The following is a 21,318-nucleotide window of genomic DNA, read 5'->3' as shown; positions in this document are numbered from 1 at the left end:
ATATTTTCTTGGCACTCTTTGGGCCCCTTGGTACCAATTGAGCATCGTTGCAACGCCAAAGCCTACCTGAGTATTGTTGCTGACCATGTCCATCCCTTTATGACCACAATGTACCCAACATCTGATGGCTACTTTCAGCAGGATAATGCGCCATGTCATAAAGCTGGAATCATCTCAGACTGGTTTCTTGAACATGACAATGAGTTCACTGTACTCCAGTGGCCTCCACAGTCACCAGATCTCAATCCAATAGAGCATCTTTGGGATGTGGTGGAACGGGAGATTCGCATCATGGATGTGCAGCCGACAAATCTGCGGCAACTGTGTGATGCCATCATGTCAATATGGAGCAAAATCTCTGAGGAATGCTTCCAGCACCTTGTTGAATCTATGCCACGAAGAATTGAGGCAGTTCTGAAGGCAAAAGGGGGTCCAAAGCGTTACTAGCATGTGTACCTAATAAAGTGGCCGGTGAGTGTATGCTTGATCTATGCCTGCTTTTTATAGTTCAGCTCTATTATGACAAAGTTGCTGTCTGCTGTTAGTTTTGTTACTTAATAGTGAGGCCCTATAGACCATGTCCCTTGTCCTGCGCCTCTGCACTTTCAAAATGGCCTTTAAAAATAAATATAATAAATAGTGTCGCTTTAAGACCATGCTAGAAGTGGATGCAAACAGAACGGGAAATACAAAGGCTTTCTAATTCTTCCCAGATCCACTTCTGGCTTTGGCTCAAGCACAAAAAACAAACGCTTTGTGTAAAACCACCCACAGAAAGATCAGATAACCGCTACATAGTGATGGAAATAAACCCTAGTAAGCAGCAGCCTGGAACACTGCACTAAAAAAGTACCTCAACCCAAAAGGTGGAAAGGGGTATACGCAAGGAAAGCAAAAGGTTAGTGTCACAGTTGAAGACTGGCGTTTATGTTACACTCCTATTTTTGTATTGTTTCTGTGCTGGTGGGTGAAATCATCGATGTACATGGTTAGTACAAGGTCCTTACTTGCAACAAACATTCACCATAAACCCTGAAGTACTTTGCCTGCCATTGTGTAAATGTGGACAGAGCGAGAGAGGAATGCCTTGGCTCGATAGTAAATGGAAAAGTTACCACAAAGCAGAAGTCCTCACCAGTTTCTGCCTGGTATGGATTTGCATTCTAGTGCTGAGACATCCAAAAACTTAAAGAAACGGCAGCCTCTTCAGGAATACTGGGAACCTGTGCACTCAGGCCATTTATTAAGCTTATGTCCATATGCCAAATCTTAATAAATTTGCCCCAGTCTCGTGTAGGTCCATTATGGTACCAGCAAATAACTTACTGGTTACGATAAAACATTAAATATACTTTCTGTAACAGATCCTTAGTTGGAGATCTCTGCTTGCAGATTAATAGAAAACCTCATAGTTTACATCCAAGGAATTGCTCTAGTAATAAGATGATTGGCTCTGTAATGTGTGATCGACAAAAACACAGGTTTTTTTTGTTTTGTTTTTTAAGCAAAAATGCATTAGCCTGGCCTAAAACAAAACACAATGGTAAGAGATCGTTAAAATCATAAAGAATTGATACAGAAAGTATATTAGAAAAATCACATTGTAGCACAGTTTGTGCGTTAGATACATCTAATTCATTTACAGCATATTAGAAAGTTCATTTCATTATTGATAGAAGAATATGTACATGTTTTATAAATTATTTCAGCACTACATCTATGGAAACATGTGTCTCCATGGTTACAGACTACAAACCCTGTGTAGTCAGATTAAGCAGGTATATCCCCAACCATGCTGTAACTCTTTCACTAACAGCAATGTGTACATACCAATAGCATGTCCCTACTGGACCAAATACAAGATGTTTATATTAAAAAAAACACTATTAAAAAATAAACTTAATATAGCTACCCCAAAACATGTCTTATTTCCAGATCACTACATGATCAGGTTAAAACATACTTAAAAGTTGCAATCTAGAGGGTCCACAGAGGACGTAGTGAAAAAGTGTAAAAACACAAACTTAAAATTATACAAAAATGTTTCCATAAAAGCCGCCAGTCACAGCAATACCTGAAAGGTAAATCTGACAGATTCTGCATTCTATTAGTTTGACTAAGAATAAAAGCTGTCACTACAAAGGTTAGTTATACAACAAAGTCGATCAATATAACTTCAACCAAAGGGATCGTGCATGTACGCACCTCACACAGTGTGCAAACATATCTGCTGTTGGATGTTAGGGGACCTCTACATTTAGCGTGAGCCGGGTCACAACAGAACCTAAAAAGCCTAGTTCTCATGTAATGGCTTGGTTACAGTTCACTGGTATTAAGATGTTCTACTAAAAGGAGCGAGTTATAGATAATCTACAATAATAAATATGAATGGTAAATTGAGCACGGCCTAAACAGAGGGCCCATACAGATTGGTAAAAATTTTAGGAGCCTTTAGCCCAGTAGTCTATCGGATAAGTCATAGGTTGGAGAATGGTATAACAGAAACAGCACGCCAAAGTGCTGGGAGAGCCACACATTGCAAACACGCAGCAACATGAATGGGAATCTGGCCAATCTCATCCACACTTTTGCAGGAAAAATCTGCGGTTTTCAAAAATGCCCACATAAACAAAATATATATATATATATATATATATATATATATATATATATATATATATATATCTGTGTCTGCCTTAAGCCTTAGAATCATTAAGAATATGTAATATCCCTTGGCCACCTAATTGAACTACATTCGGAATCTGACACTCTCTGGCATTATGTAATTTCTATTCATATAGTGTGCTCAAGTTCCCAAAGAGCACAACTTCAGTGCAACATGTGAATAACACCCAACAATATATTCACATGTGGCAGACTTTCAGAGAATTTGCAAACAAGAATTACCGTATATACTCGAGTATAAGCCGACCCGAATATAAGCAGAGGCCTTTAATTTTACCACAAAATAACCGGGAAAACTTATTGACTTGGGTATAAGCCGAGGGGGGCTTTTTCAGTAGTAAAAAAAAAAAAAAAGTGCTGAAAAAGTTGGCTCTAATATATACAGTAGTTCTTGAATGAACATCCTAGGTCAGTGTGCGCATGGATGTCTGCAATCCCAATTCAGATTACAGGAACAGTCGCTGAGCTTTTTGCAACAAACCTGTAAACTAGTCCCATTTGGAGGTACCTTTTTGCCGTGGCCTGAAATTGGTTTCTTGTCACTATTTTCAGAGTATTGAAGAGCTGGCCAAAGTGTTTTTATCACTTCCAAATCTGGTGCTGATCAATTTTAGAGATGGCTCTGGATTCCTAATAAAATCTGCTTACTGGTCATGGCTACTCGCTCCCAGGAGTGTTACTAGTCAGACCTACTGCTGTATGAAGGGGGAGCATGAAATTGTAGCTCAGATTTTTAAAGCTAGTTTATGAAATTTACAGATTTTTGGCCCACAAAATAGACTCCTGTTCAGTGGGATATTTTTTTTTTTGGTTTTCTCCCAATTTGAACATAACAGCAAATATGATTGACAGACTGTATGAAAATGATCCCTGTGGTAGAAAACTTTGTTACTCAATTATATCTATCCACTGGACCCCCATCCCCCCCAAGCCCACCTCCCAACACCCACCCATGAAACAAAACAATTGATGAACAGAATTCAGTTAAAGGGAATGAAAAGGGTAGACCTTGTGGAGGCCTGCCGTCAAAGCCTAGCTGTGTCAGTTGCACAGGAAGACACCCCTTTTCTTCCTATTACAAGCAATCAACATAATGGAACATTATGATTAATATCAAGAAGCGTTAACAGCTTAATAAATAAAAATTGCATAAAAGCCAAATGTAATAGTGCAGAAAATTTAGCACCAAATCATTTGCAATTTATGTAAATTGAAGAGTTCTTTACCTGCTGCTTTCTTTCTGTTCCGCTAATGTCATTTTTTTCACAAGACAATTTGAGTGTTTTTTTTAAATATTATTGTACTGTTGATAAATCAACTTAAACATTAGTAATGTCTGTCAGTATTTAACAGCAGGAAAAAAAAAAAAAAAGTCCAGGCAAGCAAATACTGTTAACTACTGTTAGCACTTTGGAAGAAGATTAGATTTGCCAAGATAAAAGCCTTAAAATACCATATTAAATATACAATGGGATCCTGTATCAAATATGCAGCAAAAAAACTGCAAAAAAAAAAGTCGCACATTGTATAGTTACAGGAAAAGTTAATTTTGAAGTCTGATAAATTACTAATGTATATACAAGTTATGAAAAAAAATAATCCACATCATTTAGATATTAGATTGCTGAACAAAATGACAACGACACATAAGGCTGGATACGTTGATCAGATCACTGATACGTATAAAATGATATGGTCATGAGATGCCCAAAGCACTTTGAGGGTCTAGAGTTAAATTCCTAGTTTATTATATTAAAGAAAAGTATAAAATAATAGTTGTATAACTATATGAGGAGATAGACAGACATCCATCCATCTACACACCTATATTCAATATTCCAGAAACAGGAATGGCTAGTATACACTGCTTACACTAGGTTCACATGAGTCCCGACTCTGTTATTCGGGTCCATAGGAGTCCCTGAACCACAGAGGCGCACTGCTAAAACAGCGGTTACACACGGACCCTGGTAGACCCCATAGTTTTAAAACTGAATGCGCAGAGGGGAAATAAAAATTTTAAAAAAGCCATGTGAGATTTAGGGCTTTTTCCTCTGCAGATTTTCATCAGTTTCTGCAATACAGTTTCCAACGGAGACTCAGATGCAGAGGTGAACCCAGCCTTTGCACAGACTAACAAAACAGCCAAAATTTATTGTTTTGCGACAATATAATTTGGGGTAATTACCCAACAGAAAGTGAGTTGCCAACAAATTCTCAGTAGCCCTTAGGAGTAGAGGATTGTTGAGGTCATTTGCTGCAATTGTATTACAGAAAAATATGAGCAAGCGTCAGGAACTCTAAACCATCTACACCAAGGCCTGAGAATTAAGCTGGAACCGGACCGTCCCTTATACACAGTTTGATAGAGCCCTTAAACAAAATAAAGACATTCATAGACTCAATCTAGATTTAATCGACTTTGTTTCATTGACTTCCAGTGAAAAGTATTCACTGTATCAAGTTTCAGAAAATAAAAGCTGAAGCCAAGCAAGACACCTTCCTCAAAGTTGTTAGAGGAACAGGGAAGAAGTGCAAAGCAACAAAGGTTTGTGCTTTTGTTCTAAACTTGTCAATGATTTCTTACTTTGGTGTTCATATTCTGTGAAAACTCAAGAATGGTGTCGACTCTTGTCCAGGCATCTGGATGTTCTTTTAAATGTGTTAATACTTCCTGTGCCATTCTTTGCTGGAATTAAAGAAAAAAAAATTGTTAAATTAAAAATGAAAGCAGCATTTATATACATATTCAACATCACAGCAAGAAACTGAAATGTAAACAAACCTCTAAGGGAGCGTTCACACTACGGTCATTGTCCGACAGCTAGTGTCCGCTGCTAATGTCCATTCAAAATCTTGCATGGACATTAGCAGCGGACACTACCTGTGTCCGTGACATTTTTCATTCATTTAAATGGAGATCGGGTGCGTTTGTTTACACTCCGTGCCTGTCCTTACGTGTTCGTTCGTAAAGATGTCCGACTTTTCAAGCGGACAGCAAAACCCGACATGTAGGTTTTTTCTATTATAGCAGTGGTTCTTAACCTAGGCCATATGCACGGTTCATTTTGTGTACCAGTAAAAAAAAAAATATATATATATATATATATATATATATATATATATATATATATATATATATCTATGTCTTGAATTGGGAAATAAATCATATTTGATTTATCACTAAAGAAGGGTTTGGTGAATGTGCATATGAAACTGGTGGGTTCGGTACCTCAAACAAGATTAAGAACCACTGCATTATAGTAAACTAGGTCCATCTGGCATCATGTCTGATATATGATGCTACTTTAGAGAGGGAGAGAAAAAAAAAAAAACCAAAAAAACCAAACACCTATTTCATTGTTTGATCTAGGAAATGTGATATAAAAAATAAAAATGTATGGCTGGGAAAGAAAGCACATGCAGATAAAACATTCTAGTTACCTGTGCACCTTCTCCATGGTATAAGCAATTCACCACATTGTCCAATAGATTGATGTCCAGTTTCTGGCTGAAATCCAGCAGCTGTCGAGCTGCATGGTCTGCTAACATGGTCATAATTGCTGGCATAGATTACTGCAATATAACAGATCACATGTTACATGAGAAATACATGACAAAATAGTCTGTAAAAACTAAAAGCAGGAGAACAAAAAGTTAAGCTGTAGTTAAGCTGTAAAGCACTGCGGCTACACAAAGTCACAGACCATGTCCTATTAGGATAACGAAGACTACACAAACTTTCTAATATGGTTTTAATTCTCAAGTATATTTTCCTGTTTTTTTTACAAGATTTGGGGTGGGGGGTGCGTGCAGCCATCTTCCTCTGAACAGCAAATTCAGAAGTTTGGTGGAGCAGTTTTTAATCAACTTTATAAAGTGGAAAACTACAAAAAAAAACTATTAAGTACCTCAAAAAATAAAAACCCACCATCTATGAATAGTAATGAAAGAAATGAATAATAATAGATAACAGGTAAAAAGTTTTATAATAGTCTTTAAAAATTCTCTTTAAATTTAAGAAGCAGAGTTTTGTTTTTTTTATACACCATGTTTCTCCAAAAATAAGTGTTTTATATAATTTTTTATTCTCTGAAAAAAAGGGCTAGGGGCTTATTTCCAGGGTAGGTCGTCTTTTCTGATTCACTCAGGACAAATCTTGTAAAATGGTTAGGGGTTTACATTCACAATTGATGGTGTCAGAGGGTCTTAGGGCTAGTTCACACGGGGGGGGGGGGGGGGGGGGGGGGGGGGGGGGGGGGTGGCAAGGAAGCGGATTTTGACAGTAGATTTCGTCTCAAAATCCACCTCCATACAATGGTGGTCTATGGAGACCACTAGCGTTCTATTTTCCGCTAGGGGCATGTCGCCGATAGCGGAAAAAAGCAGCGAGCTGCCCTTTCTTCAGGCGGATTCAGTGGCTCGCTCCTGGTGGCAGCAACCTCCGGAGTCTGCCCATTCATTTGAGCCGACTCCGGAGGGGGAAGCCGTGACCGCGATGGTCGAGGCAGGTGGGTTTTGACCCAAGAGTGACGTGGCTCCCTGCGTCACTCGTGTGAACGAGCAACACATACTGGCACTTAACACAACAACTTTGTTCTACCGTGAGGTATTGGGGCACTTGTCCAGGATGGTTAGGAGTTTTGGCATGCCTATTCTGTTACGTCACATGACATAACCTAGCACTGGAGGCGCTGACTGTAACCAAAGCTTATTTTGGATGCAAAGGCTTATTTTTTGGAGAAACCGGATAGAAGTCTGTGGAGGGGGAGGCTGCTGAGGACTCACTGCTAAAGAAATACAGAACTTACAGCTAAGGAGACGTTAAAAATGGAGAAAGCATGCCAGTTACACAATACATACATAAAATAGTATAAAAGTGCTCAAATACATGTTGGCATTGGCGCTATAACACACACCAGTTTCTGGCTTAAATATAGTAAATCTATGAAGGTGCACAAGGCCCCAGTTCCAGCACTGGTTGCTGAAGTCAGATCATTTTCACTGCAATTTTCAGACAGTTTCAGGCCCGGCTGCTCAGGCCTACATTGCAAAGTCCACCCAAGTATCAAACTGGAAGCATTGTGGAGATTTAACCAGCAAATAGAGTTTATTTTACCACAGTTCTCAGCATTGGGCAACTTCTGAAACTGGTTGGAAAACCCTTGAATGGGAGAGACACTGATAGTCAAGATGGGATGAGATCTACAAACACTAATTTAAGGTACAAAGCGCACAGAGCTCCCCCCCCCCCCCATTTCTACACGACTCACACCACACTTAAAGGGGCTCTATCACTAGGAAAAGTCATGTTTAATCACACCTTTGCATAGCCCTTAGAAAATCTATTTCACACCTACCTTTTGTATGTAGATTGCCTCAGTGGTTTCTGAATAAGTCCGTTTATATTCATATGCTAATTAGACTAGTGCACAATAGATGGTGATCACCTCTCTGCTGTTTTCTATGGGAGGCTGCTGCTGATGACTCGCTTCCTGTTTGCCCCACACACATAGAAGATAATAGGAGAGAGGAGGCTGCTGGGAACTTCCTGTGCTGGCTGGAGGCTCATTAGTATATGAATAAAAACGGACTTATTCAGAGACCACTGAAGCAATCTACATACAAAAGGTAAGTGTGGAATAGCCTTTCTAAAGCCTATGCAAGCACGTGATTAGATAAAAATGACTTTTCCCAGTGATAGAGCCCCTTTAAAGAAGCAACCCAGCAAAAAAGACCTTTTGCCATTCCTACAGCCCTCGCCCAACTGCCTAGTACACGCTACACTAGATAGATAGATAAATATAAAAATGGAATCCTGTCAGTTCTGAACAGACATCTGTAACGTCACCTTCTTTGTTATGCTATCAATACCATGATGCCTCTGCACAGCATCAGATGAGGCAGCTAGAGAGAATACCATCTCTGCCTGCAGGTCAATGATGTGATCATTTTCACTTCACATTCTCCTATATAACATAAAAGGCCATAAGTTTACAGTCAGGAAGGCAGAACGGTCATGTTCATTATAACGGTGACATGAACGGTCCAATATTATTAGCAGCAAGTGACAGTGACATGCCTGTGTGAGTCTTTCAATGGCAATACACAATGGGCAAGGGCAACATCTAACTTCCTTATATGAAGCACTTAGCATGGTGTATGGATGGAGAGAATGGAAACTGTGGGGTATCTGCTTGTACTAGTCAGTGGATCTAAGTCTGTGTCATGTCCTCACATAACCTCCGCTGCCAACACCTAGGGCTGTGGTGTCAGTAAGCCAAAGCACAGACTCCCACTCTGACATAAAAGAGCCATGGTCAGACAGATAGTGATATTCTGTGTATAAAGGTAGAGAAGCCAGACTAACTCCCTTGTCGTGAATTAACTATGCGCCAAATTTGGTTAGTTTTTGTGTGTGTTAATGAATTTTGAAGAGAACCTGACAAGTCGATTTGGAGAACTAAGGGGGATGTTCACAAGGCATAAAAGGTGGCGGAAACCTTTTCCGCCTTGAGAACTTTCCGTGCGACTAGCTGCGACGGGATGCCGATGAATGGGCCGAAACGGGAGCAGTCTCAAGCCGTGGACGCCATGGTTGACTCAGCCACGAAATCCACGGCAAGATAGCTCACGTCGCTTTTTTTTCCCCCGCTTCTAGCTAGCAAAAAAAAAAAAGTGTGATAGGCTCCCAATGAAGTCAATGGGACCCATTTTTACAGGCATCAAAATTCCACCTGGAAAAAACTCCATGTGAACATTCCCTAAGTCACCCATCGCTTCTTATAAAACTTAGGGTTTAGTGTAAAAATTCTAACTATATCCTTAATAGAAAAAAAAAAAAACACTTTTATACTTCCCTTCATTAGACTCATGTTTGGTGCTCCTGGCAGTTCAGTTAGGACACCCACCCAAGCTTCACTGCTCAAGTACTGGAGGTACAGGGCATGCACTTTTTTTTTTTTTTTTTTTTTTTTTATATTGTGGATGACTTCAGAGATTTGAGAGCCCTGACAGATTCCCACAACTGCAGCCAGTGACACAATTGTAACAACTGTAACCAGTACCCAAGAGATGAGGATTACTCTCCAAGCTCATTGGCTGATTTTTGTCTCCACAGCCTAAAACCTTAAAACTTATTCAAAGAAAAACCCATCCTCTAACCATAGGATAGTGTAGAAACTGCAGATTGATGGGTTCCAACCACTGAGACCCCCCTCCGCTGCTTCATTCATTTTAAAGGCAGCACGCCGCTATATCCCTTTAAATACATTTATTTAGAATCGATTCAACACATCAAATCACCTTAATATAGGAGCACACAATGGGGGACATTTATCAAGCCCAATTCCGTCCTATCATTTTTACACCATGTCCACAAGATTTATGTTTTGCATCAATTTCATAGGTGTTCATACGTGGCTAGTCACTTGGCTGTTCTGTACTAAAGTTTTCTGATACATTCATGACTGCCATCTTTAGGTGCCGCTATACTTCAATGTCCAAAAACAAAACAAAAACCTGACAGTTGTAGGATAAGTTTTCTTGAGGTTAACTGGTGCACGATTACAGATCTTACATCTTTTAGTACACTATGCACACAAAAATACACCTCAGGAGAGAGGCACGTGCAGTTAAAAATGGGCAAAAAGTGTAAATAATTCCTACCGTATCAAGTCCCAAAATTTACTATTAACAGATGTAGCAGACACTAGTAACAACCGAGGGGGGGGGGGGGTGTCTTACATTTCAGCAGGTTAAAGAGCTCTGTTTACAAAAGATTATATATAGTCCTAGCATGTCCATAATGGTAATGTGTACAGCCATCCCAGGACCTGTTAGTATATTTAGGAGCAGTCAGAACTGGAACTACCTTGCCTGTTATAGATACTGGTAGCAGAGAACTAGTAGTACACAGACTGGCTGGCCTGATGATCCCACAATAGGGGTTTTTGGGGTTTTTTGGCCACCAGGAATTAGCCCTTACTTGACAAAGCAGAACCTGAACAGAAAAAGTAAAAATTCTCTATACCTTCAATGTATGAAAAAAGACATAGTACAGCACTATTTATTCAAGTCATAAAATAGGAATAAAACACCTTTAAAAAAAAAAAAAAAAAAAAAAAATTCTAATTTAATGGAGCTTTGAGGGTTGTGGGTGAAGTCACAGAAACTATGTAGATAGTCATCTGAATGGTTACTTAAAGTAAAAACTTGTGCTAGGGAAACCGCTTTTGCAAGATGAATAGAAAAACTAGTGCAGACTAAGCCTTACTAGTAACTAGTCATATCCATTGCAGAATAGCTCAGTTGTGGCAGGAACCAAACTGCAATATACAAGAAATTCCAGAACCACTGAAAAATAAAATCTGGTATAAAAAACTAAGCTGAAGCCTCCACCAACGATATTGGGAGAATGAAGGATCAAACACGTTGAGTTTTACCACCCATTTCTTTTGATCTCCCTGGATAGAAGCTGCCACCAGACTATGTTGGCAGAGCACTAGTTTCGCCAGCAGCTATTCGTTCAGATACTGAAGGTGTACTGGCACCACTAGACAGATATTACCCCGATACTGGGAACACAGCCAATTATCTTATTTCCTTTTAGTATATAATGTGTAGAGGACGACTTGTATTTTAATGTAAAGTCTTTCAATTAATTATGTATATTCTGTTTTCTATTTCATACCTGTATAAAGCACACACAAAGAATCTTCAGCTATAAGGACACCAGCAGACTCCCCGACAAGGTCGTCGTCATGGGGTCACTTTATTAGTGCATGTACTAACATTGTGTGTCCACATTTAGTCTATTTGTAACATTGAGACTAGCTCAAAAGAGTGAGCTTTAAGAAGATTAAGGATGTGTTCACACAGTGCTGTTCTAATTAACAGGTTACACTTTTTTAACCCTGAGGCCTAATTCACATCTGCATTCGGTATTCTGTTCGGGAATTATGCTTGGGGCCCCCCTATTCTGTTCGGGAAGAAGCTTGGGAACCTCCCCCCGAACAGAATGTCAAACACATTGGCAAGTGGTGAGCAATGAAAACACATGGACCCCATAGACTATAACGGGGTTTGAGTGTTTTCCACACGATGTCTGCACGAGTCATGCGGAGAGAAAAGTAGTACGTGAAGTACTTTTCTCTCTGCATGATTCGTGCAGACACTGCTCGGAAAATACATGGACTATAGGGTCCGTGTGCTTTCAATGCTCACCGCTTTGTAATGCGTGTGGTATTCAATTCGGGGGGGTGGGGGGTGGTACCCCAAGTGTACTCCCTGAATGGAATACCGAACACAGATGTGAACCGGGCCTGAGGGACATTTAAACTAACATTGTAAAACCTACAGTTCAGCTGGGCACCCAGTGGAAAGTCCAGGTTAGAATCCCAGATCTTGCTGGGTGTCCCTCACACTGCTCAGTATCTTCAAAATCAAGACATGTACAGTTAGTGGCAAGGCAGCTAGCTGTCTTCACAGTGAATGGAGGTGTAAACAATGCGCCCTCTACAGTGTAAGGAGAGTTTACTGTGTACTTCTAAATACTAGATGTGACTAGATGTTAGTATCCCATCAGCAATAACTGACACAGACAACAGATTTCCATATTCTTTACAGATTTCTCTTTTTTCTGGCATTGATCTGTTAAGCTGCATCATAAGATGAATTTGGAGCATAATATTCTACATTATGGTCACTTGACTCTCACTTGGATATTTCTTTGCCATTTTACAGTTACTCCTGGCACAATTACATGTAAATAAACCAGTGGTGATGGAGATGGACAAAGGAGCGTGGCGCCCATTGTACACACCTCCAGCCTGAGCAAGAAACGCAAAGTCTGCTTCAGCATTATTAGCAGCAGAAAAATTGATAAGGTTTATATAGTTGTAGAATAGATCATATTGGTTGGGGCTCCAACATCTTAACTTCTCAGCAACCACACCTTCATTCAGCCAAGAATTATGCAATCAGTAACCCCTTTAAGCCAGGGTCCCATGTAGCGTAAACACCACGGTTTTCCCATGACAGAAATCCTGCAGAAAAAAGCATGGCGTTTTACGGTTCCTGCAAGCTGTAGGAAAATACGTGCAACATATGCAGAAATGCCAGCAGTTTCCCTATAGGTATAGTTGAAGAAAATCTGCAAACCTCTGTGGACTCTCGTGAAAAGCACTGCAGGAAAAACCACAATGCGTTTCCACTGCGGTTTTGCCTGCAGCGCTTTTTGGTGTGGCCCGCTACATCGTGCCTTAAAGAGGACCTTTCACCAGTTCTTTACACCCTGAAAATAAGTGCTGATCTACTGATTCCCATGCACTTGGAATATCGATGGCACTCACTGCTCCTAAGAAATATAGTCTGTTAGTCTTGGAGGTTAATGGTCGCTGAAACTATCTGTACCGACAGCCTAGAAATGGTATGGACTAGAGAAAAAAAAATAAAAAATTCCAAGTGCACTGGAATCAGTGGAGCAGCTCCTGTTGAAGAATGCAAAGCGCTGGGAACTGACAGAAGTGGTAACAGGTCCTCCTCTTCATAAAAAAAAAAAAAAAAAAAGACTTTAGTCAGCTTTTATTTTTTCTAATTGTTTAATTCTCAGATTGTAGAGATTTTTTTTTTGTACAAGGTTATAGGGGCAGCCATATTGCCTGAGCTTTTCCTCTGCTCTGTTAATAGCATAAAGTGATCAGTTTTACTTTATAGTCAAGGCAATGGGCAATGACAGACTGGAGTTGACCACTGAGGTCTAAGAGAGTTTCTTTTAAACATGCTCTGTACAGGAAGGGGAGTAGCTAAGCAGGTGACCATCTATTGTCTGTAGAGAATGTAATGATACGTGTTAGGTGATGTTATTTATTGGGGTGTTTACTTTGATTGTAATACAATAGTCTTGTCTGATTTAAATGAGTTTACTGCTTCATAGTAAACCCCTATAGAAGTGGAAAGTATCAGTCTAAGATTAGGCTTAGTGGATAGACAAAAGTTGCAGAATATATTTTAAAATAGATAAAATATAGATCAAATTAAAAAAAATAAGAGCTTAAAAACCCCCTGTAAAACGTAGGTCAATTTTTGGGGACATATTCCGTTTAAGTGCAGTCGTTGTTGCTTATCCTCTGCGTGGAGGCCGGAGGCCGGGCATTTCTAGCTTACCAATGTGGTCTTTAGGCTGGTCTTACACGACCGTAGTGGTTTTTGCAGTCCGCAATTTGCGGATCCGCAACACAAATTTCACTTTAAAAATTAATTCCGTAGACATCCGCAACGTTCCATGTATATCAGTATTATGCGGATCCGCAAAAAACAAACCACCACAAAACACACATGTTGATATCCGCAATTGCGGATATACACTGATGTATGTTCAGTGTATATCCGCAAAAATGCATGCACCCATAGACTTCTATTGGACCTTCCGTGCCGTGCAAACACTGCCATTACGGACATGCGGTATACTGTCCGGACCACGGTTGCGGCACGCCACACCACTGACAAAACCTACGATCGTGTAAGAGGCCTCATAGAAAATTATGGGACCGTAAATGGTCCGCAATTTTGAACCCGCAATTGCGGACCATTTGCGGTGCAAAACTACGGTCGTATAACACCAGCCTTAAAGCGAACCAGTCAGGTGAACTCTGATATACAAGTTTATATGATATAGTAGGATTACTGAGAAAATCACTGGACTCCTAGGAGACACCAGGTCGTACTTACCTCACCCACATAAGATGACTGACAGCCGTCTGAACGTACACTGATATGAGAAGAGTTATCATGGAGTACATGGAGCAGGTTAATAGGTTTACCTTTCCAGGAAATCCAGTCGGTATCTACTCTGCTTTGTACTTGGAAATCCTGCCATAAATGACATAACCCTATTGAGTGTCTTTTTCCAATGGTTACTCTCAGAAAGATCAGCATAAGACACCGGACAGGGTCACTGTGGGCAGAAAGGTGGCTCAGCAGTTAGTACTGTCCCCTCTGGTTTCCTCCCACATTCCAAGGACATACTGATAAATTTTGATTGGGAGTCCTAGTCAGGAGCTAGTGGTGACTGTGACTATGCAAACAAACTAAAGCAAAGGGTATTTAATGTATATGCTAATACAAGGGGGGAGCAACGAGAAGGCAGGCCATCAATGGAACCAAGAGCCAGTCACATCCAAAAGACTTCAATATAAAGCATTAGCTGCCTGGACTTAAACTAGTTAACACAAATTAGCACTTTATATTCTAAGCCAAAAAGCAAGTTATGTGGAGCGTTCATCTTTTGCAATACATAAGCTGAAATCCAAAGTACACACAGCAATTACGCTGCATCATTTGGTGCAGTTTCTGACACTTTAGTGGTGGTCACACCGTCAAGGTTCTTAGTCACGTCATTACTACAATGACAATCGACAAGCCAACGGTTTCAAAACATCTCCCAAAAGGGTTGGTGTAAAGTGAACAGCAGCATGTGACAGCTTGTCAGCAAGTGCAAATCATTAACACGTGCTTACACAATACACAGCCCAGTACTGAGCCTCGGGATGCAGAGGGGAATAGTAGGGAGAAGTGGAAAAACAAAAGATATTGCTGCAATTGGGAGATTGAGGGAAAACATTCTACTTACAGAGGACCTCACAGCGTAATAAAACATAGCAGGATAGTTTGTAAAGAATTTCCCAATGGTCATAGGACTATACACTGGTACAACAATCTATAGGTGGGTCCACACTACAGTTGTTGACGGATGACAGCAACGGACATTAACTATAGCAGTGACTCAGGCTACTTTCCCTCCTCCTGTGCCTGTTCCTACTGACACCATTGTAAACATGAGGAACACCGTCTTCCATAAGAAAAAAAAAAAAAAAAAAATATTTTTTTCCCCCATTGGGATGCATGCAGACAGACACCCGAAACAGGGGGCTCCTTCTGCATGTGTCATTTAATGTCTATTGTGCTCATCCAGTGATGGATAAGACCAATTGACATTAACAACACTAGTGCGAATCCAAGCTAATGATATTTTCACTAAGTTTATCTGCATGTTCAACATACAGTACAATTCACAAAAGGTCACCCATGTTAAACATGGTATTACAGATGTTACTTCGGTCATTTGCACATGACTGTTGGCCCTAAATTACTAAATAAATCTACAACCAAAATAATATGACTAACTGATAAGTTACTCACTACCCATGTCTGACCTACACACTCAGTGGTCTCATCAGGTGAAGCAGAATTATTCCTGACAGGACTCCTAAGACAGTGCTGCTTTCCACATCTATACACATTGGGGCAGCGTACATCTGAATGCCAATTTTAATGAAGCCCCAGCCATGCCCGAATTATTAAGGGGAATCCAGCCTTAATCCAGCTACATTCCCATGAACTAGAAGTGAAGCATAGGTCAGTCAGGATTTGGCATAGATTTCAGATCAAGTACACACTAGTTTCCTGCCATGAGTTTTAGTAAATTGGTCAGGTCAAAGCACCCTTGGCCTCAAAGCAGGGTGCAAATAGTATACTTTTGGTGCAAGACAGTGTGTCATAGTTACACATATATACCAGAAAACTGTTGTAAAAGGGTTAGCAAATTCCACCCATGATTTGACAACATTCTGTGTACACACTGATACAGGGAAATCTGTCAATCATCCTGCCAGGATTTACAGATTTTTCTAAAATCCTACAAAAATTGAGCAAAGCCAAACTTTTTTCTATCATATACTCCAATCAAAGAGCAGTAGAAGCTTTTATACACATGGCAAAAGCATGAGCATGAAGACTATTGGATGCTGCATACCCATGGTGGGCCTGTGGAAAAACAGGAGTTGAGTTAGGGGGCGTTCACACTTGCACCGCTGACCGTCCACTGTGAGTCTGCCAAAAAGCCAAGAAAACCAGCTTGGGGACGTCTTGCCGGCGGTCAGTTTAAAAACAGATTCATTTCAATGGGTTTTTAAAGCAAACCACGTTGTCCGTATGCAGCTTTCTGCCGTGAAACTGGATTTTTTGCATGGACAGTGTCAGACATGCAGGACTTTGCAAAAAAACAAAACAAAAAAAAAAAACTAACGGTAGAGAGGCTGCATACAGACACTGGCGGTTCGCTTTAAAAAAAAACCATTGAAATGAATGAGTATTTAAACTGACCGCCGGCAAGACATCCCCAAGCTGGTTTTCTTGGCTTTTCAGCGGAATCACAAAGGACATACAGTGGAGCAAGTGTGAAAGCCCCCCTAGTGGTGTGCCCTACACACTCAACAGCTAGGTCCACAGGTAATTTCCCTTAGGGGAAAAAAGCCATAAGACCACCATGTGTATGAGCACATGTTGCCAATATTAGGAATCTGAGGTAGTGCAATTACAACAGCCTCTCCAAGCAGAAGCTTAGGATGTGACCTGTCCATCACACATGCTTTACCTTGAGGCTCTGAACCAGATAACTCTGGTGGTGAACCAATCTGATCAAGGCAGAGCAGTTTCAATGCTAAACTAAATATTTATCAGATAGCACTACCTCTACATACATAGGAGGTGGAATCTCCATTCACATTATCTGTCCAAATGTTTGCCAAAAGTCAACAAAAAGCCCTTCTTTTCCATAGTAAATAGGGTCCCCAAGGGATCCGTTGTTTGTTTTTCTGTTCTGGTCTAGTCTTGTGCCCAACCAGAAGGGACAGCACAGATATGAACAAAGCAATAAAAGGCAAGCAAAGACTAAAGAAGTTAACCTGAAATAAAGTAGATCTTGCTGACACACTGACACTTACTCTTGGGTATAACTACACATGAGTCACAGCAGAGAGCGCATTAATAATTCTGACATGTAAACAAGAGTGCCAAATGCTAACTCACACCGATCCACTATTGGCTAGACACTTCCAGTTTCAATAACTTATCGTGCCTCTGGCTGCAACGAAACGTGTTTCACTATGAACTTAGTACACAGGTTTCAATGTGCAAGAAAGCAAGAACGAAACTTATCCTACCACACGTGACTACTACTATCTCCACACTGCTTATTCATCCCCACAACCCAGGAATTTCTCTATATCTGAGTGGACACTGTACTGGTAGGCATTTATCTAGGAAAATAAATTTATTCCCATGATAAAATGTAATTGCCAGGTCAACGAAGTCTTCACTAAACTTACTCAGTTGTTTCTATGGTTGTAAACAAAGACATGAAAGCACAATGTAGGTTAGATAAGCACATGTGCACCATTCACTATGTTATGCAAGTACCCTCTTGTGCACATGGTTGGCCTCCCATACTGAGCTACCTGCTGAGACCACCAGCTGAGTTATTCTCTAACAATACAGCCAAACAGGATAGGGGAAAAAAGTGCTATTCCTGCAGCAAAATTTGAGGTACTGGTGCTGTAGCTGGTCACATCAACTGAACACATTTTCCTCCAACTTCCACTTAGTTGAAGATTTTCCTCCTGTAAATACACAAAATCTACAGCTCTACCGTCGCACATTGACAAAACTTTGAGATAAGTTCTGCATCTTATGTTGTGCTTCAACTTCTCACCATGTGCAATATCTGCACTTTACAAGAAAGGAGATAGTTTTGTTAAACGGGTATTTTGGCAATTACCAGTTATCCCGCTGGATGAGGATTACTGCTAGATCTGTGGTGCCAAATGGAGCAGCAGATGACCCCCATCCCATTCACTTCTTTGGGAACGCCAGTGATACCTGAATACTGGGCTTGGCTACACTTTAGCAGCCCCAAAGCAATGAATGAAGAAGCATCAAGTTACACATACATGCCATCATGTATATGTTATGCTTACTTGGGACCAATGTAACCCCACCACTAATCTAGGAGTTACCCCCACCCAGTGATCACAATACCTCTAGGTGCACTAGGATCCCCTACAGATCTTGTGCACCACCCAGACGTAGGCTCTCATCTAGGTATCTAAGCATGCAGCAAACTTAGATACACAACAGGAGGGGGCCTAGGGAGGAAAACACTTTACAGTCACTGACTGCAAACAGATCTTCAAATGGTGAAGAGCTGGAGTTACAAATCTATGAGAAAAGTTGTTTAAAAGAAATGAGAATTCACTAAATTCCTATTTATGGTGTTTTATATCGTGATAAGGCGCAGGGCCACAGAAGAGGATAAAACGCTGTTCACACAGACACTGTGGAACAATAGCTCTCCGTGCGGGCGGCAGACTAGGCCCAAGCAGGCGGCAGGCAGTAGGTGCCAGTGCCCAGGCAGGTCTCGGGCAGTGCGGCCGCGCGTCTCCCGCACACACAGCGGCCTCTCCCTGCTGCCCCTCCCTCCTCCACAGCACGTGACGCGCACGGAGCTCTCCACACACAGTGCAACATTTCTGGAAATTTCCACTCCGCCAACAACTCGTCTAAACCCGGGGAGGGCACGCGAGTCAGTCTAATCTGCCCCTCACGCCACCTTGCCGGGGCTGAGGCTTCAGGAAAGTCCCCTAGAAGCCTGAGGCCTACTGGAGGCCAGCTCTTCCCACAGCTTCCATCCATGTGGGCTGGCTATAGGAAAATACATGAGGGTTTCCCACTAAGCTACAAGTAGTCACTACCCCCGCCAGAGGGGCCACACGTGGGGGGCACAAAACAGCACAACTCGTGTGTGAGAGCGGTACACACCCCCCTCAGCCCCACCGTCACGTACACACCACAGGCCCGGGCCACTTACCGAGAGCGGGAGCTGCCTCTTCCTCAGACGTGGAGGGGATAGATGGGGAAATAATCCAGCGACGCCCGGCAGAATAAGCCCCGGCCCAGCGCTCATAGAACAGGCGCGGAGAAGGAGGCTCCCTCAGTGAAGGGTGTGTGAGGAGAGGAGGTATGGCGGGTCTAGGAGGGCTGCTGGCCGCCCTTGGGCTCCAATGAATGAGGAGAAGAAGAGGGAGTCTCTAGGCCTCAAGCCTTACACACACAGTCAGTGCACAGCAGTACGGTGTAATGAATGGCTGAGAGAATCAGTCCGGGGGCCCTAACACATTCTACTAATCTCTTCCCGGGCAGCAGAATACAAGGCGAGATCTGTGTTTTCAAGTTTCTCGCTGTGACTGAAGGAGTGCGCGGACTGGCAGGCTGAAAGAGGCGCTTCTTCTGCTCTAGTGCCACACACTCGCAACCGGCTGAAACCGGTTCAGACTGGGACATTCCATCTCCGTTTAGTTCTCAAGCCCATGGCGCCGCCGAGCGTTTGGAAACCTGTGTAACTCCGCCTCAGTCGTAAGCTCATTGGCTGCGCCCCTAATGAGGCGTCCGCTGATTGGTTAGCAGGCGAGTCCTTCAACTTACACATTGGTGACGCCCTCTTTCTTTTTTATTTTTTTGATTGCCGCGAAGCGACTATGGAAGAGGTTGCGATGACGTAGGATAGGAGCTGGATTCCCATTGGCTGTGAGGAGATGCCAGTCATGGGGCAGGGTTTGCTTGCCGTAGAAACAGAACCTTTTCCCCGCCACTTGTATGTGCTATCCGAGTGTTTGGTACCCAGTGAGGTAGTCGTGTCGGATTAGTGGTTGGAGGATTACTTGGCTGACTCTGACTAGTTCCCGGACCAGTAGTGACTGCTTAGCTGTAGGCTGTGGCCGTCATAGGGCAAGGTTTGGTTGCCGTGGAAACGCTACCTTTCCTCTGCAGCTGTATACGCTATAGAGTTGTTGTGGTGAAGCTTTGGCGCCCAGTCTCACAAGCCTACGAGTCCCCTGTCCCTGGCTGTAAGGGGTCCCTTCATGATAGGACTGCTTTGTCTAGTGTGTGTACTTTATATGTTTTTTAGCAAAAACAAAATCCCCTGAGGCGGTGTTCCCAGTACACACATTGAGGATATGGTCACATTATGTGTGGTGACACGCCAGACGCACTCATTACAAAGAAAAAACGGAAGCGCAAACGCGTTCCCACAGTTTTATGGACAGTCACATGTTGTTACCGCTGTAGGAGTGACTGTCTTCAATGTCTGTGTTCACACTAGCATGGTTTCTGTGCTTCGGGTTTGCATGGGGACCTAAAAGGCAGAAACCCTGTCTGCTTATAATGCCACGGACCCCATAAACTATAATGGGGTCCGCAAAGTTTCTGCTGCTCAGAGAATAGTCCTCCTTGTAGGATTTTTGTCTCCACCAATTTTAAGTGGAATCTGTGGCTGAATCTCATACGGAGACTACAAGACAGTTGTGAGCCCAGCCTTAGGCTATGTACACATCAGGTGCCAAGTCTATGGCTGAACAGCACTTGCACAATATCCGTGTAGCGCCCGACCTCCACCGACCCATTCATTTACTTCCATGATCCCGGTCTGCAAAATGGACAGGAATAGGACCTGAGTTTTGCCCTGAGTTCACGGACCTGTGATAATACACAGACATATGTATGGGGCCATAAAATAGTATTACTGACATTGTGCTAGCTATGGAAAACATGGCTGGCACACTGACAATGCACACAAGGTCTTACACAATGTTTTTGTCCTCAAAAATTATGAGAATAACACGACAGAAAAGAAAGGTGCCACCTGCTACATTTTCATTGGTTTATCCTTTTGTAGTCAAACACTTCATTCATGGGGCAGGATGTGGACTCAAAATAGCTAGGAATTTTGCAACAGAT

At 41.8% G+C, this 21,318-nt stretch overlaps 1 protein-coding gene across 1 annotated transcript in view; it reads right to left on the bottom strand.

Moving 5' to 3' along the window:
- Window positions 1–19,907, bottom strand: part of XPO1 (exportin 1) — a 40,604-nt gene extending 20,697 nt beyond the window's left edge. The window contains exons 1-3 of the mRNA XM_075267574.1: window positions 19,391–19,907; window positions 6,130–6,261; window positions 5,273–5,374 (exon numbers count right to left, since the gene is read on the bottom strand). Of these exons, the coding sequence (XP_075123675.1) occupies window positions 5,273–5,374; window positions 6,130–6,255 (228 nt within the window). The 5' untranslated portion in view covers window positions 6,256–6,261; window positions 19,391–19,907. The remainder of the gene's footprint in view (window positions 1–5,272; window positions 5,375–6,129; window positions 6,262–19,390) is intronic.
- Between the last annotated feature and the right edge of the window lie 1,411 nt (window positions 19,908–21,318).

Source organism: Leptodactylus fuscus, chromosome 3 (assembly GCF_031893055.1).
Source record: "Leptodactylus fuscus isolate aLepFus1 chromosome 3, aLepFus1.hap2, whole genome shotgun sequence".
Taxonomy (NCBI): domain Eukaryota; kingdom Metazoa; phylum Chordata; class Amphibia; order Anura; family Leptodactylidae; genus Leptodactylus; species Leptodactylus fuscus.
This window is presented reverse-complemented; position numbering and strand designations above follow the sequence as displayed.